The sequence below is a fragment of the Zootoca vivipara genome, chromosome 12 (genome assembly GCF_963506605.1).
Source record: "Zootoca vivipara chromosome 12, rZooViv1.1, whole genome shotgun sequence".
Classification (NCBI taxonomy): Eukaryota; Metazoa; Chordata; class Lepidosauria; order Squamata; family Lacertidae; genus Zootoca; species Zootoca vivipara.
This window is the reverse complement of record NC_083287.1, coordinates 34,270,348-34,287,612: the sequence shown is the minus strand read 5'-3', so window position 1 is coordinate 34,287,612 and position 17,265 is coordinate 34,270,348. Positions and strand designations below refer to the sequence as shown.

Genomic DNA, 17,265 nt, shown 5'->3' with positions numbered 1-17,265 from the left:
GACAGGTCTACTGAGTTGTAATATACAACAGTTTCATGCAGGGAGAAAGGCTATTATGTAGGAACTAGTATCATAACACTATTAGCTGATACCAAGATCCATTTAGTTTCTGTTTTTCACCAAATACTTTCCTGCTTCTCATTTTTTATTCTTTCCAATTGACTGGTCTCATTTTGAAATAAACTGTAATGTATATGTGATGTCTCATGGACAAACTATAGCTTCAAACATAACTTGCCTTCAGATGAAGCTGAGAGAGAAGTAACCCCATTAATAAGTGCAGAGGGAATTCCTCCAAGATAAATCTACCCAGAAAGGAAAAAAAGTTGAATCTGGAAATGAACAGCAATAGGAACAAAAACAGAATGAAGTGAGGAGGGCCAAGTTTGGCTAGAGGGGGCATATACAGCAGCACAGAGGAGTAAGGCGTCAGGAGAAAATGTGATAATCCAACAACTGTGAAGTGATGAACGCTGCCTGGTATTACACTATAGGTTCTGAAACCTTACTGTTACTGCGAGTTAGTAAGAAACTGGATTTTAGCCATTGCAAAAACCCATATATTCTCTGATCAGTAAAAACTTCATTTGGTTTCTCCAGAGAGAGAGAGAAAGTCCAAAGCAATGTGTTTTTTGAGAAGGTGCCCACAATAGCAAATGGATATTTTGTCTAAATATGAAACTGCTCCATCTTATGACCAAATGTGAAAATGCATGACACCTGCATTATTACAGGTAATGAAATGGTGCTTGGCGGCAGTAGTGGATTGGATGAGAGCAAATAAACTGAAATAAATATATGGGTATATGGGTAAATGGTGAGTTGGGTATAGGGTTTAGGGTTAGATGTGGGGGATCCGTATATATAACAATACAATACAATACATGTAATGTATAGTGTTGAAATTTTACAACTAACATGTAAAATGAAATCAATAATAATAATAATTAATAATACAACTGAAGCTGAATTCTGGTAAGACAGGGGGTAGTTCATGGGCAGCTCTTGTATCCAGGAATTAGGTGAAATGCCTGTTCTAGACAGTCACACTTTCCCTGAAATGGGTAGAAGATGGAGCAAAGTGATTGCTTTGTGTTCCCTTATTGATCACCCTGGATGGGCCGGTCACTAGTGTTATATATGTTTTGTGGTTTTTTTGGTCTTAAATAGGAAAAGAAGACACCCCTTCGTTGCTTGGTCTCTGTGGCTCTCTGACTTCAGTAGCGAGTTACAAATCTCTCACAAGTCTGAAGTCAAGTGAGTATCTTGCAAGTCCTACAACAGATATGACAAGCCCTGGACTAACACCTTCTGGAGTGGATCTATACAAAGAAGATCTCTGAATTTGTATTCAGTTGACATTCCTTAATTTATCTGCGGTTGAGACTCATACAACATTATGCCCGTTTTAAAAATTGCTACTCTGTCCTTTTTAGCAACATCTAAAAAACAATGGCATGTAGTTGTTGTTTTTAAAAAAATACTTGACTGCTTACAAATATACAATTAAGGCTGCAAATCATCATTAAGAGAAAAAGGGGTTATCTTAGCTGCCAAAATCTGTCTTCTCTTGAAGCTTACTTTCCTCACTTCTTTAGATATGCTCACATTTACAAGGATAACATAAAACTCAATAGGTAAGTAAAAATATTATTTGACTATATTGTAAGAACAAAGTATTTGAATTGTATTCTATTATGATGGATTGAAAAAACTGAACTACTTAGAGCGGTGGTAGCTATTAGATCTACACCTGAATTTTCATTATACTAGTTTTATTTCCATCAGGGTCTCCCACATATTTGGCATTCTGCCACACTGAACTACTTGCAGGGTACAAAGAGGAGAAATTTGGAGACGGTATCCAAATTGTGCTCATGACATGTCCGAATGTAAAGGTAGGAGACACTTGTAGAGAAAAGTAGTGCAACTATCTATAGTGGTTCCTTTTAAGAACTTTCTGTTTTTCTCCAAAAAGCAAGTATCACAATAGACTTATATGTAAGTCTTGCTACCTGCTCTGTAGTAAAAAGTTTAAATCAGGTGTCACGGGTTAACAGTTAAACAATGCTAGCCATGCTTTTTTGAACCTTTTGCAGTTTAATTTTTAAAGTGCAACCCTTTCTACAGTGTAATGAGTTTCGTTTCCTAGCATTATTGGGAATTGTTACACGCAGTAACCACAGGCTATTTTGTGTAAAAGCATCAATACGCATACAGCCCCTAAACTTCATGACTGAGAAAATGCTTTATTGTGCCAAAGAAGTTCCATGCATTGTTTTCTAATGTGGAACAACATGGGGGACTCTACAAGTACAGCTAATTTTTGCACTATCATTTTGATTACCTACCATACTTATTATTTTGCCAAAAAGAGATGTGCCTCTTGTAAGACTTGCTATAAAAATTGATTAGCATTAAGAGAAAGCAGATATACATGAAATTCATTGTGTTGGCAAGTTTATTATTTTTCATATGTGCTGAGCTAAATTATGAGACAAAACAAGACAATGCTCCTGCTTTGCCAGTTGTTACGTACGGACTACCCGATAAAAGTAATGCAATGCATGTTAATTATCTCTTGTAAAATAGTTATCTTTTAAGAACAGGAGGAAAAAATGAAGTCTTTACAGCCAAGTTTTGAGAGGTATATAGAGAATTGTTAGCAGGTTTGTATGTGTGAACTCTTCCTTGGGACAGTTTACTGTTGATCTGGAAACATGACTTTGTCACGCCAGTTATTGACTAGTTGGAGCAGCTGGGATCAAAGCCTTTTTCTTTTTTTACAGACCATAACTAAAATCTCTAGTTTGTATGTGAAACCAGTCAGGTCAATATTTGTGCATGAAAAGTTTACTGTCTTTGTTCTGAAATCCTGTCAAGCTTTCAGACTAGGGGGGGAAAAACCCAAATTGTAAAGACTTGCGCAGCTGTATCAAATGTTGCATGTGCATTAAACATTTTGTACTATTACTACTTTTGTTGTACTTTTTCTTTATAACAGAAATATTGCCTGCCATTGTTTTATCATTCTAGCTTGTACACAATCTTGAGAAGGATTTTAATAGGTGTTACATAATACCACAATAAATGAATATTGATTCAAACGGAACTAACGGTCAAGTGCACTACACCAATGTTATCTTAAGGGAATTGCAGAGTTGTGCTAGGAAACTATAGTGTTCAACTTTGCATTACAGACTGTTTTACTACAGACATCATTATTTACAATTATATGCTGCTTTGTCTGAAAGATCTTTAAGTGGTTTACAATAGGTAAATGTGGTTAGAACATACTGCATAAATCCTACATCAATTACTGCGGCTACCATTTTCTTTCACTTACAAGGTGTGGAAACTTTATTTTGGGAGTTAATTTGTAACTATGTTTTAACTGGACCATTTGCAATGCTGCTATGCCAAATATTTGTACTACATTACATTTTTGTAAGCTTATGATTGATTTTAAAACCTGAAAGAAAAAAGGGAAAGTGGCTATAAAGGGAAAGTTGCATTTAAAAAGCAATTTGCCCAAACTTCTCTCAAACGTGGTCATATAATCTGTACAATGAGTTGCTACTGGTGGATTGTAATTTTGGTGCTTTAGTGTTTTTGTAATTGATAGAGAAGAGGATGGCAAGTATAGTCAAACCACCCCTGTACGAGCATCCTCACCCTTTCTGGAGGTGTATACTGAGCGGGCTTTGCCCCCTAAGGAAGGCGGAGCTTTTAAGTTCCCAAACTTACTTACTGGGCTCTGGGATGCTCTAGAGCAGGCATCCCCAAACTTCAGCCCTCCAGATGTTTTGGATTACAATTCCCATCTTCTCCGACCACTGGTCCTGTTAGCTAGGGATCATGGGAGTTGTAGGCCAAAACATCTGGAGGGCCACAGTTTGGGGATGCCTGCTCTAGAGAGATCTCATTAGGCCATCCAAGTTCCTGCAGGATCTTGTGAGCGCCTCCCAGGAGAGCCCTGTAAGAAGGTCTGGGAGCTTAAAAGTTATTTCTGAGCTGGGAAAATGCTGCACACAAAAGAGCTTTTAAGCTCTTTGCCTTCAGTACACTTACTTTGTGATTTCAACTGCATAGTTAAACACATGTAAGTTCAATTCATCCTATATTTTAAATAGTTAAACACATGTAAGTTGTGATCATACTGTATTTTAAATTGTTCAGTTATGTTTTAAGGTGCCACCTTGAGCTTTTTATAAGGAAAGGTGTGGTACAATGTTTTAAATAAGGATGTAGAATGACAGTTTGCTGTGATCACAACTGTTCGTGAAATTTTGAAATTTAAGATGTTAAATTTTCTTGACTACTAGAAACATATTTTGAGGAAGATGTTTATCTTCAGAATTAGCAGTACTACGATAAGTGAAATAAATAGCCCAATGGATTTGAAACAGTGATAGAGCTGCAAGTGCTGGTCTAAAGTGTACTATGATCCTCATATAACAATGCACTATATTTTCACTTGTGGGTGTGCTAACTTTTTTAATGGTCTTTGTTCTCTTCCGTCCCCTCCCAAATTTATCACTCCTTCAACTTCAGTACATGGAGATGCTGCAGTGGTAGAGGTTTTACTTTGCAACATTCAGTGTATTGGCTTTGGAAAGCTCCCTATTAGTCACAGTCCTATCCTATTTAGTGCTGCTTTATTTCATTTCCAACACTGACTGCTAAGCTCTATCACAAATCTTGACACTCGTTTACTTTCACTAAGTTAGATACAAACCACTCCCACAGAAATCAAGTTCCAGACAACTGCTTGTAAAATGTATGTTCCTTCTCATTATAGTGAAAGTTACCCTTCTGTTTCCCCTTTGAAAATTCTCTACATATTTAACTGAAAAAATAAGGTTTTCTTTACATGTTAAGAAGTGGGCCCTGCAACAAAATACTGCAGTGCAGAGTGCTCCTTTTCAGATTTCAACCAGTCCTTTAATTCCCTTCCCAATTTTCCACTCAGTCAATATTCCATGTCTATGGAGCATTTCTCCCTTCCCTCCTGAATTTCTTTGTACATCTGTAAAATTCAGTATTTCCCCAAGCCTGTAGCTGCCACCCTCCTGTAAGTGTAGTTTGGTTTCAGGCACACAAGCATAATCACTTGCAGAATGAGTTCATTAGTATATACGATTTTGAAACATTTTCCTACCCTTAACCTTGAAACAACTTGTCCTTCCAAACCCAGTGCGTAATATCTTAACCTCCTACATGTACCTTTTCTTTTCTCTTCTCCTTATGATATAACCAATAACATGTCATATTGGTATTTAAATCTCAATTAAGAGTACATTGGGGGGGGGAGTAATGTTGAGTTAATGACATGTATACCACCCAGTTGAGTTAATGACATGTATACCACCCAATGACAGTTATACCACCCAGAATAATTTAAACTCTGTGTGAATATATTAGAGTAATTTCTACAGCTGGCAAAAGATAATTGGCTATGTGCGATATTGAATGAATTTAATAATGTATTGCCCGTGTGCATACACTGTTATTATCAAGTACAATTGGAAGCTTATTAACCCTTTACTAGGAAGCATGACATGCATAATTCTAGGCTAGGTGTGTGTACCCATTTGCAAAACAACTGGATGCACGCCTGTATCAGTCCTGGAAAGACACCAAGTGTAAACTTTCTATTTTATTAAGAAAATACATTTTCCTTGTTTAATTAAAAAGGTGATAGTTTCTGGGTAATGGCATGCTAAAGGTTTTGGTAACATAACAGTGTAGAAATATCCAAACCAGGAAATTCTCATGGTTTTCATTAAGATCTGTGCTTATTAAACATAGCTGCTGAAGGGATTTTGTTTGTCCTACTCTTATGCCTTATTCACATACGCTGTAAACCTGGATTATTCAATCACATGATGTCGGCACTCTAAATAATATGGCCTTGAGTGTCTGAGCCATTATTTCCTTTGTGGAAATACAATCTTGTATGTATAATTTCAAAATACGATTCTGTGGGGAAAAAATATTGCTAAAACCAGCTGGACTGTTACCAGCTATATGGTTAGCTACATCAAGTGGCTGCTGTATGAAAGAAATTTCGATTTTCCTGGAGGAAGCCTGCAGCAGTTCATCGAGTGTGCAGCATTCTTCTTTTGCAGAACTAGGTTCTCCTCCTGAACTTGAAGGCATGCATGATATGCAAGGGTGTTGTCAACTATATTTTTAAGATGTAAAATTATCTTATGGACCTTCTTACTGCTGCCACCAAGTTTACAGAATCGGCATTAAAGGTTCTTCATAGCTTTGTCTTTATTTATTCTACGGAAGAAAGCCTTCGCATATTCATAGGCGCTGATCATTATGGCACAAGCAGGAGCAATTTTTGTCAGTCTTGGAATAATGCCTACAGAAAAGATAAATTACAACTATTCAAGAGTATGGAAGTACTTAGTGGGAGATCATCACTAAACTACTGTATGTAATTGCTTAAATTTTTGCACCACTGGCACAGTGTTGTAGTACTTACCCATTTATTTCAATCATTTGTTATGTTTAGCCTAGAAGAGGGGAGGGGACATGATAATTGTCTTCAAATATCTGAAGGACTGTCACACAAAAGATGGAGCAGAGTGGGGCCAGAACCAATTATCTATATTTCATAATTCTCAAGTCTAAAGGGACCACACAGTATGTTCATTTGCTTATTGTATATAACACAATAAAATTGATAGTGAAGCATTGTTGTACTGGCATTTATAACTATTAGCTAGGTTTCTCCTGTTGTTCAGTCTTGCAATCTGAATGCTCTTGTATTTATCACTGTGCAGAAACCATTATACCAATATATTTTTACAGACGCCATCTCACAAGATCACTGCACATAACAAACCTACAATGTACAGAAAGCACAGGTTTGTCAAGCCTTGAGCCATCATCCATAAACAAAATATTCGGAGCATATGAATAGTGGCTTTGTAGCAGATTTAAAAGAGATCAAAGCCATTTGAAAAGTAAGGCTAATAAATCTGAATTATCAACAATGCAGTTGAATGAGCTTAATCATTGTTAATATAATAAAGTTCATAGATTCTTTGAGAGATTCAAAAACACAACCCTAATTGTTTACCCATAATAATGTTCATGGTAATGCTTCAGGCTCTCATAGAGACTGTGAAAGTACACTACATTTTTATTTGCCAAGGCTGTTTCTCCAGAATTTTTGTAGTTATTTTACCTGCATCCCATTCTTACATGGGGGCTTAACAGTTTCTCATAATCGGAACTGATCAGTGCCCCAGAGGCCTCCCCAATTAAATAACTGAGTTAGTTTCTTTTCCACTTTTCACAACTGCAAAAGTTTGTAGGGAAACTTTGCTATGCAAAACAACAAAGAGATATTGTCATAACTACAGAAAGACTGTCATAATTGCTAAATGTTTCAAATAGCTTAAGGTGCATTCCTAATCAGAGCTGCTCCTAACAATTGGGCAGGACCACCACTGCATCTGGAGTCCTGCCCAGTCCAGAGCTTCTGCAGTGATTGGGCATGATGCTGTCATGTGATGGCAGTGGGGTTGGCTTTGGCTCCAATGAATCCTAGGCAGGTTCAGTCCCGCACCACCCCCTGCCATAAATCGGACAGAACGGGGAGTGCTGCACCACAGATGGAGGCGGGCAGGACTGGGTGAAAGGACCTTGTGGCCCACTATGGCACTGAACAGGAACAGGGTGTGTGGGGTGGTGGTGAAGGGTATTTGGACTGCACAGTAAGTTCTGTTGTAGATACTATGATACTGCCTAAGACAAACAATATATGGAAAACATATCAACCTCTAGCTTAGTGAGAAAGCAATAATTTACCAGTATATAATCCAGTAAATCCGTTTTCTGCAACAATTCTCTTCATTAATTTCCATATCGATACACTCCTCTGCTGTGAAGCTGAGTAAAACAAAACTACTAAATGGGAGTAGAAAATTGTGGATGTACAATTAAATGTCAATTATACTTCTACCGAGCCACATCTCTCTGATGGTAAATTTTGCAAGGAGGCACCATTTTCAGGTGGGACTGCTTTCAAACCCCCCCCCACCCTCAACATTTTTATCTCACCTTTTTATATCAAGAATGTTCAAGAGCAGTGGTTCCCAAACTTTTTCTCTCATGGAACACAAGAAAATTGCTCAGGGTCTTGGACCATGAAATAATTTTTCTGCAGGTTGTAGTATTTGTAATGTGATGTGCTAGATGCAGTGTGATTGTTAATTTTATTTCTTATATTGTATTTTATTGTATTACAATTTTAATACCATAGAATTCAAAATGTAATGCAATAAAACATAATAAATAAATAAGTGCTTTATTGGAAATAACTATTACACACTTGATTCAGAGCTGGCTGAATATTCTCTTGCCTTCCTGATCATATAAAAGAGGCCAGCAGGCTGCACATTCTACAGCTTCAAAATATTCACTAAGGGCAGTCCACGAAGTGTGTGGTCCTTCGATGATGTTACAAAGGTATTGATGATGCTGGTTAGATCACCAAGAATGTGTTTCAATAAATATTGTACTCAATAGTGGATCTGAAAGAAAAAAATACTTGGTGAATTAGAACTTACCATGTGTGCTGGCAGGTTCCCACATTTCAGTCTGCTTGTGTGTTTTAACTACATCAAAAGGTAAAGTTAATACAGCAGCAATCTAGGGGGTAATTAATTTTTTGAATGTTAACAGTACCCATAGGCAAATAGATTCCATTGCAACTTTCAGTGTAAGAATAAAATACAATTCTCTGTGTGCTGACTTGCATCATGTTTGACTGCACTAACACAATCTAATACATTTAAAATATTTAAGTTCCAATTAGCTCAATGAGAGTGAAGTATACACATGAGACTGTTAATATAGCATGAAATACTGATGATACAAAATCCTGAATTTTAAACTGAGAGCTTATCCATGTTAAATTCAGCATCTAGGTTCTAGGTGGGAATCAAAGCAATTTTCACTCTGCAAATCATAACCTTTTTATTTGCAATAAAAAGTACAATCTTGTGTGTGTACATTTGAGTAAACATACATACGAATGAAGTGCTATGCATTTTGCTTGGCTTAAAATGTGCAATAATGTAATATTATAATAGTGCATCTGCAACAGCACAACTGGATGCTTTCATCTTCCCCATAATGTGATTACTACAGATATGTTTAGCATCTCATCTAGCTTGGTCCTTCTAAGTAAACATGCATAAAACAATGCTGTGAGTTTATGTTGAAACAACCAAACCACAGCCTATTTACTTCAAAGAAAGTACAACTGAAATTAACAGGACATTGTTCCAAATAAATGTGCTAAGAACATCATTGCCTTGCCTTGGCTTTAATAAACTGAGTTTTTTTCTCTTTCATTTGGTGCTTCTCTGTTGATACCTTAAAAGTGCACAAGGAGTTTCCCATTCAGAATGCCTTCTTATTTTGTTGCCTAAGTATAGATCTGCCCTCTCATTTAAATTATCATGACACTCTATATACAAGACTACTGTATACACAAATACACTTTCAAGTCTTATGTAAAAATTACGTAATTTCTATTAGATGAAAATGTTATCAACAAAAATTAGACTTACAGAACCAGCTACTGCTCCTGATGAGAAAGTGATAAGGAATGTTGGCTCCCTTTTACCTAATTTCTTGCATAACTTCTTCTTGAAGTATTCATAGTTACACCAGTACAGTGCTATAGGGCAGAAAGTCAGAAAATGCAACAGAGGCTTTTTACAATCTGAAAACAGAGAACTACAGTGATCAGGTTTTCCATGTCTATACAGTCATACCTTGGAAGTCGAAAGGAATCCGTCCCAGAAGTCCGTCCGACTTCCAAATCGGAAGCTGCGGAACTCATGTTGGACGTTGGGGTTCCAAAAGAATGTTTGAAAACCGAAACACTCACTTCTGGGTTTCGATCATTCGGGAGCCGATTTGTTCGGGAGCCAAGGCATTTGAGATCCAAGGTACAACTATATATGGTTAGCAGTTAAACAAATAGACGGAAGCAATTGTGCTTCCACAAAGCAAACTAATTGCTCGTCACATTGTCACTTGCCACACTGTGGAATAAAAATATAATAATCATGTGCAGGGAGGGGGTATGCCAGCCAACTTGTCAAATTGTTGTCAACTGATATTAGTGTGCATTAGTTTGAACCTTAAGACCATACTCCTATACAATGAACTCAGAAGTAAGCACCAGTTAAAACTGTGCTTACTTCCAAGTCAATCATTTGTAGGATCAGGTTGTATATCTGAGTTTGGACCAAAAATGGTTTTCATTGGGGGCCATTTGGAGGAATGAAAGTAAAGTTGCTTGAGTTATCTCAAGGTAGAAATAGTTCTTCTTGGTCACTCTTAATACTCTAATCACAGAATTTTTGTTTTTAAACCATTACTTTAATTAGCATTACACTGGAACCTCGGTTTATGAACACCTCGGTTTATGAATTTTCGGTTTACGAACGCCGCGGACCCATCTAGAACGGATTAATTCACTTTCCATTACTTTCAATGGGAAAGTTCGCTTCAGTTTATGAACGCTTCAGTTTATGAACAGACTTCCGGAACCAATCGTGTTCATAAACCGAGGTACCACTGTATTTATATGTGGGCAAATGGGATAGTAAAAAAGTTGGGCTGGAAACTTGTGGACCTAGCCATAGCTGCCAAGTTTTCACTTTTCTCGCGAGGAAGCCTATTCAGCATAAGGGAAAATCCCTGTAAAAAAGGGATAACTTGGCAGCTATGGACCTAGCTACAGAGTGTTTAAAAATAATAGAGCACTTCAGTGCTCAGTGTGTGGCTGGGCATTGCTGTAGGGCCAGTTTCTATTTCAACCCTCCCTGAAAATACTCTGTTTAGTATTGGAAGCATGGCATAACCACCAAAAATCAAAGTTTATTTTTTTTCAACATTTTTTAAAAGCTTCATACATTCAGTCATGGTGGAAAGGAAATAAACGTATTGGCCTTCATTAATTACATGCAGACACCCATACATTTCATACTTGTAAAGCAGTGCCTTATTTGGATTCTTTCCTCTTGCCTTTTCAGACATCCAAAATTGGCAAAATCTTCATCTGAAAAGAATCTGCATCAGCGAATATAACCAAAAGTACTACCAATACAAAACAAGTCATACCTGAGAATGGTACATCTCTAAGAACTGTGGGACCCCATCCTTTCCAGAGTGAAAGCCAACCACTTTGGGTCACATTACTACTAATGCAAGCAAACAGCATTTTATAACTCAACCGCCGAGACTGCATTCTTGTTTTTATCATTTCGATCGGACTTGTTGCAGTGGCTGCACACACTAAGTGGGAAGGGAGGAACACAATATGTTCAATAGCTATCTCAACAGAACATTTCCCATAGTAGCATCTGCAAGAGAAGATTTGCTTTCTCTGTTTTATCCATGCCTGCCATTTGTTCAATGCCTGCCCCCCCCAGCTGCCGATCCAGCCATAAGGCCAGATCAGGCCCTCCCCACCGCCGCCGACCTCCCGCCACCCCAGCTGCAGCCACCGCTGGCGGCCTTCCCACCTGCCGATCCGGCCCTATGGCCGGATCGGGCCTTTGCAGCCGCCGCCGGCCTCCCGCCAGCCTTTAAAGTGCCTTTTTTTAAAGGCCCTGGAACAAATTAATCCATTCCCAATGCATTCCTATGGAAAACATTGTTCCGACTTACGAATGTTTCTACTTACGAATGTGCATTCGGAACAGATTAAATTTGTAAGTAGAGGTTCCACTGTATTTTAAACACCACAACCATTCCTTTGGTGCAACTCTGAATGTTCCATTTTATTACTCAACATCTACAGATAGTTGCTGCAAGAGATCATGTGAGGTTCTAAAGTCTAGTGACATCAATATACTGATGACACCCAGTTTTATTATTTTCTTCTAATCCCACCTAGAACCAGCAACAGACGAGGGCTAATAAACCGAAGCCTAAAGCAGATAAGACTGAGGTGAGTCAACTGCGCTTTGTACAGAAAAGCGTCAAACAAACTCAGAAAGGTATCTCAAGTTCTGAAGTGTGGCTAAGAGAAAGTGTAAGGCCTGCACCAGCCAAAATCTTTTGGGCTTATATCTGAGTATGAGGAATGGCTAATAATATAAGTGTTTCCTAGGTTACACTCTCGCAACATTTGCGTTATTATAAAATGCTAGCTATAAGCAATGGAACTTATCCAAACTTTCTTTTAAACCACATGAAATAAAGTTTTAACAGCAAACTAGAGAGCAGAGACTGACTCACATCTAGCTAGGCCACCTGCAATAAGTGGAACGGAATCATGATCTTCTCCTATTATAGAACCGAAGGTATCATGTAGTTGATCATAGCAGGTAAAATAAACTACAGTTGTTGGAACTGAAACTGCTCTAAAACAAAAGTATAAATATTTAGTAAAGTTGCCAATCATTAAACACTTACTTGCTCAGTTAGCTGTTGCCCCTCTAGTTTAACTGGTTAAAATATGAGTGTCTAGATCAGAACTATTCCAGGTGTCCATAGGCCTCTAACACCCTTTATCTATCCTGACTGTGCTGAAAGCAAAAAGAACTCAATAATCCCAACAGATGAATGAAAATTGTGTCAGTGCTCAGATGAATCGCAAGCCCTACCTTACAGCTAGCTATTCAAACTTCAAAATGCAATTGCACTACAAAACTTGCATTCATACAATTGCAAAATCCATATATACAAGGAGCACGTGTCTATGTCTCTGCCAAGGTATTTTGCCCTTCCTGCAGCAGATCTTCTAACAGCAAAGGAGCCTGTAACTGCATGCTTGGCACAACATCAAAGCGCCTTTCCCTCTCAGCTGCTTCCTGTTTTACAGATGATGGGGAGGAGAGGAACCCAGAGGGCCAGACTCTGTTGCAGGCCTGCTTTACAGGAAGCTATATAGGAAGACAATAACTATATAACTTACAGCGATGGAAGTAGTCCACTCCACAGGCTTCTCACACCCTCTCTTTGAACAATTTTCACAAAAGCATCCTAAATTAGCCAAATATGAAGACAGGAAGGGTTACAGATTTCTATAAGTCCTGTTTGGTCTGCAGCTACAAATTGTATATTTTTTGGTAAGTCTACAAAAACATTTTAAAAATATTTTGCACACTAATGCACTAGTTCGTGCGGGGTGCAGCCAGTCCAATATATTGGCCTAGTGACTAAGGGAAGTCAGATCTGTATGAGTCTAGTCTCATCTTATACCAAGTCAGTAAGCTTGGAAGCCATTTCTTGACTATGACAAGGAATGTCCAAGGGCACAGAAAGCAGTAATTTTGGATACAACAGCTAAGCAGGATCCTTCCATTTGCAACCTGTTATGTGTTAGGAGTTAGTTAAATCATATTTCTTTTCTTACCAATACTCATATATTGGTAATTCCTGGTAATTAGAACTAGCCCTTGATGCTGATCCTATTTTAAAAAGGTTTGCTTTATTTCTGACTTACATCCCCCCCCCGCCCCCGGAGCAGAGTTATCTTAAAGCTAGGCAGACACCAACTCTTACCACAATAATGAGAATGATCAATGCTTCTGCTCCAAACACAAAATACATTGAATTCATACTATGATAATTTTTTTTATTGAAAAAAGCAACAGCCTGTAGAGTGTTGTGCTCAGAGTTAAAACTAGTAGGATTAAATATGTTTCTCCTTACTGTCATGCCAGTAAAACGTCCAGCTGTCTTATGCAAAGTTTTGCCAGTTCCATTTTCATAGAGATAAACATGATCTGTCAAGCCATCAGAATCCAAAAAAGCCTTTCCTGATAAAAGGGTGAACAAAAAACCTGTCATGTTGTTTGTAACGGGCGGTGTGTGTGTGTGTGTGTGAAGCATGGGCTCAGGCACATTTAGTGGAAGGGGGTGATATTCACTCAGGCCTTGGGAAGGTATTTATTTTATTTAACAAAATGCATATACCACTTGCAAAATATTCCATTGGTTCATTAGAAAAATAGTTCTCTTCTGCTTTAACTCCTGGGCACAAAGCTGGCAGTTCATTATGCATAAAGTTGATTTTATATAAATTGGAAGTCACCCCTTGTCACCTGGTTGTCTCCTATAAAGCAGCTCCAACATCACTTGGGCTTCTAGCAAATTAGTCCAGGTGCCTTATGGTGAAGTAGCACAGTCAACAATTTACAGCTATCCATAAAAGTGGTTTTGCCTTCTGTCTAAGGCCTCACTTCTGGAATGTTACACTAATGCATGCCTGGATGTTTCTTGCTGGATTTCAGTGGGGTCAACAGCTCTAATGACTAAGTATTAGAGTTAGCTTAAATTTCCAAATGTATTCTCACACTTTATTTTTTTCTTATTTCACTGGTAACAGGTCTACATTCTATTAACATAGCTATCTCTATAATTCTTGTTACAGGTAGGTAGCCATGTTGGTCTGAATCAAAACAAAATAAAAAAATTCCTTCAGTAGCAACTAAGTTTTTATTTTGGTATGAGATTTCATGTGCATGTGCACATATTTCGTGTATCTGATGAGGTGTGCATGCACATGAAAGCTCATACCAAAATAAAAACTTAGTTGGTCTTTAAGGTGCTACTGAAGGAATTTTTTCTATAATTCTTGCGTGGTTTCTTGAGGTTAAGCTTTGGCTCTGCATCTAGCACCTGCCCGCTTGGCTACCTGCTACTGTACTGTGTAATTTGGGCTTGGGGCTTGAGATGCAGAGGGTTCTTGTCTCCTCAAATCATAGGGGCATCTATGACTCAGGCTGAGTGGGCTAACAGAAGTGGTGGCAGCTTCTACCTAGCAGGATTCATTTGACCTTTGTCATCTGGTATCTTGTACACTGCCTGCCCTTTACACTGCTTGATTACAATAAAGCAGTCTATGCAGTTTACGATGCTCAGGTTGAGTTTGCAGTTGTAGTGGGTTGTATTCTGCTATTATTTGTTACGAATTGCAATTTTTTAAAGGATTTTTCCCCACCCTGAGATCTTTGGGTTAAGGGTAGGGTATAAATATTTTAAATACATAATTAAATAAGTTAAGGAAACTCTGTACTAGATCCCTTATATACATTAATACTAATTGGCTTATGGAGCATACATTTGGGAGGTATACAAGTACCTGCTAGATATTTCCTGTTGCAGAAATAGTGATGAACAAACATAATTTACCACTCCATTCTGCCACTGTATATATTGGAAGTTAAAGCTCTCTTCACTCTTAAATTAAGCATACTTTTACCTTTTAACATCATTCACAAATACAACAGTAACCAGTATACCAAGCTCAGTCTTGCATGCATAATAGCCTTCATAGTTCTGTGACCCCCACACAAAACTTTCTTCTCCACCATTAAAGACACATTTTATCAAAACATAAACAGAATAGGCACCCTTTTATCTGTATCCCATATGCATATCTATAAGGATTTTACCTTTCAGGTTTGGATTGCTCTGGGCTTGCAGTCGAACTTTAACAACATCTAGGGGTGTCACTAAAGCAAAAAATAAAAATTGTCTTGTGGAAAACCTTTAGAATGCATAAATTAGTTGGCAATAAGGATTTAAAAATAAAGCTAAATAAATGAATATACATAAATCAGCAAAGTCTTGTTCTCTGTTGCGCCAGAGGGCAGTAGAAGGCACATTTCAATTGAGCATAAAGAGAAATTTATTAATGCTAACAGTGATTCAACAAAGAAACGAGTTACTGACCCTGAGGCTCTCCTGTTCAATGTCTTCAAGCTGAAGCCGGACAACCATCGGTTGTGGATGCTCTAACAACTCTACTCTAAGACCAGCCTCCAGTTCTAGGATTCTACTGGCTTACCATGAATGAAGGTATCATTCTCACTTTATGCCTCCTCTTATATGAGCTCAATGAACTACAGTCCATGGTGTAGCATTACATTCAAACCAGGGATTGTTGCTTGTTTTGCTTAAACAAACCATGACTGGTAAGCCAGGAACAAATCTTTGTCTCTTTGAAACTAAACAAACCACAATTGCTAGTTTGGATACAGTCATTTGGCACTAAGCCAAAATATTGTTTCTGGTCCTACTCTCACTATGGAATGAAGCAGGACCTGTCTGCATATAGATAGATAGATACTTTATTGTCATTGTACTTTAAATAGTACAACGAAATTGAATGCCCTCCCTTAAAAACATAACAAAAACACAATTACAGTCATACACATACTGTACATACACCCCTATTCTCTTACACTGTCTTTGTTTAAAGTTGTGGCTTCCAAAGTTTTTACAGTGCTGGAGGAGAAAGTTGCTTATGTTTCTTTTTCCTTTTGTGTTGCATATTAGCTCTGCTTCCCTTCTGAGGCAGATTGCTTTGTATATCTTGAAGGGCCTGGTTTAAGTTTTGCACATTTCACAGTAGCAAGTGTGGGTTAGTGAAGAGCAGTAGTTGGTAAACCACTGCCTATGTACATGCAGCTGCAGCTATAATGAGCTAAGTGGATTCAAAGATTTTTCCTTACCCAGAACTGATGTAATAACAGCACCACAAGCAGAGGAGAATGCTTGCTGAGAAGTTGTGATTTTGTATAATTCATTTTCATTCTCTTCAGAGTCCATAATTTTGTTCCTTGAAAAACATAACCTGTTTTTGAAAAAAAAACAGCCACATACACATTTATTTATTTATTTATTTATTTATTTAAAAAGCCCCTCAATAAACATAATGAAACATCATTTAGCAACAATAAATTTGGAACAAGTTCAGGACAACTTGTGGTATTTGCATCAAATTCTGAAAGCTTGAGTTTTTGATCTTCAGACAACTGGCAGCCTACACAGTTCGAGGAAACGGGTAGACAACCCAGCGGCTTGGCAAAATTTTATTGCAATACACTGCCACATAGTGGTTGTTTCTAATTTAATGATAGGCTCATATTTCGCATTTTCACCATGCTCAGTTCTTAAGAATCCCAGATTTCATTTTTAATACGGGAATCTCTCCTAAGTGCTGGTATTGTGAGCTGGCTATATGAATGGCTACCCCATTATAGTCACATACCTCACCCTGGCCCAACACTCCTACCTCGTCCGCCTCCTAAAACACAAACCAACGAAGGAGCCTCGCTTCCTCCTCTCGGAAAACTCCCCCCCCCCCAATTGTCCGCCCTTCCTTTCGGAAGCCAAGCTCTACCTCGGAGAAGGGGGCAATCTTAGCGCTGCTGCCCACCCGAGGCCTCCAGGAGGAGGCGCCGCCCCCTGCTAACTCCCACC

At 38.2% G+C, this 17,265-nt stretch overlaps 2 protein-coding genes across 3 annotated transcripts in view; one reads left to right on the top strand and one right to left on the bottom strand.

Annotated features, from left to right (window-relative positions):
* Window positions 1-2,973, top strand: part of RUNDC3B (RUN domain containing 3B) — a 32,254-nt gene extending 29,281 nt beyond the window's left edge. For both annotated transcript variants that reach the window (XM_035129963.2, XM_035129962.2), the window contains one exon: window positions 1,171-2,973. In XM_035129963.2, coding sequence (XP_034985854.1) covers window positions 1,171-1,343 — 173 coding nt within the window. In that variant the 3' untranslated portion in view covers window positions 1,344-2,973. The remainder of the gene's footprint in view (window positions 1-1,170) is intronic.
* Window positions 2,974-5,446: 2,473 nt separating this feature from the next.
* Window positions 5,447-17,127, bottom strand: SLC25A40 (solute carrier family 25 member 40). Its single transcript, XM_060280783.1, has 11 exons — window positions 17,054-17,127; window positions 16,515-16,636; window positions 15,453-15,512; window positions 13,708-13,814; window positions 12,968-13,035; window positions 12,289-12,413; window positions 11,167-11,340; window positions 9,603-9,712; window positions 8,595-8,676; window positions 7,834-7,914; window positions 5,447-6,376 (listed from the first exon to the last, which is right to left on the bottom strand). Exons 2-11 carry the CDS (start codon window positions 16,609-16,611, stop codon window positions 6,258-6,260), a joined length of 1,023 nt encoding a protein of 340 aa, XP_060136766.1. The 5' UTR covers window positions 16,612-16,636; window positions 17,054-17,127; the 3' UTR covers window positions 5,447-6,257.
* Between the last annotated feature and the right edge of the window lie 138 nt (window positions 17,128-17,265).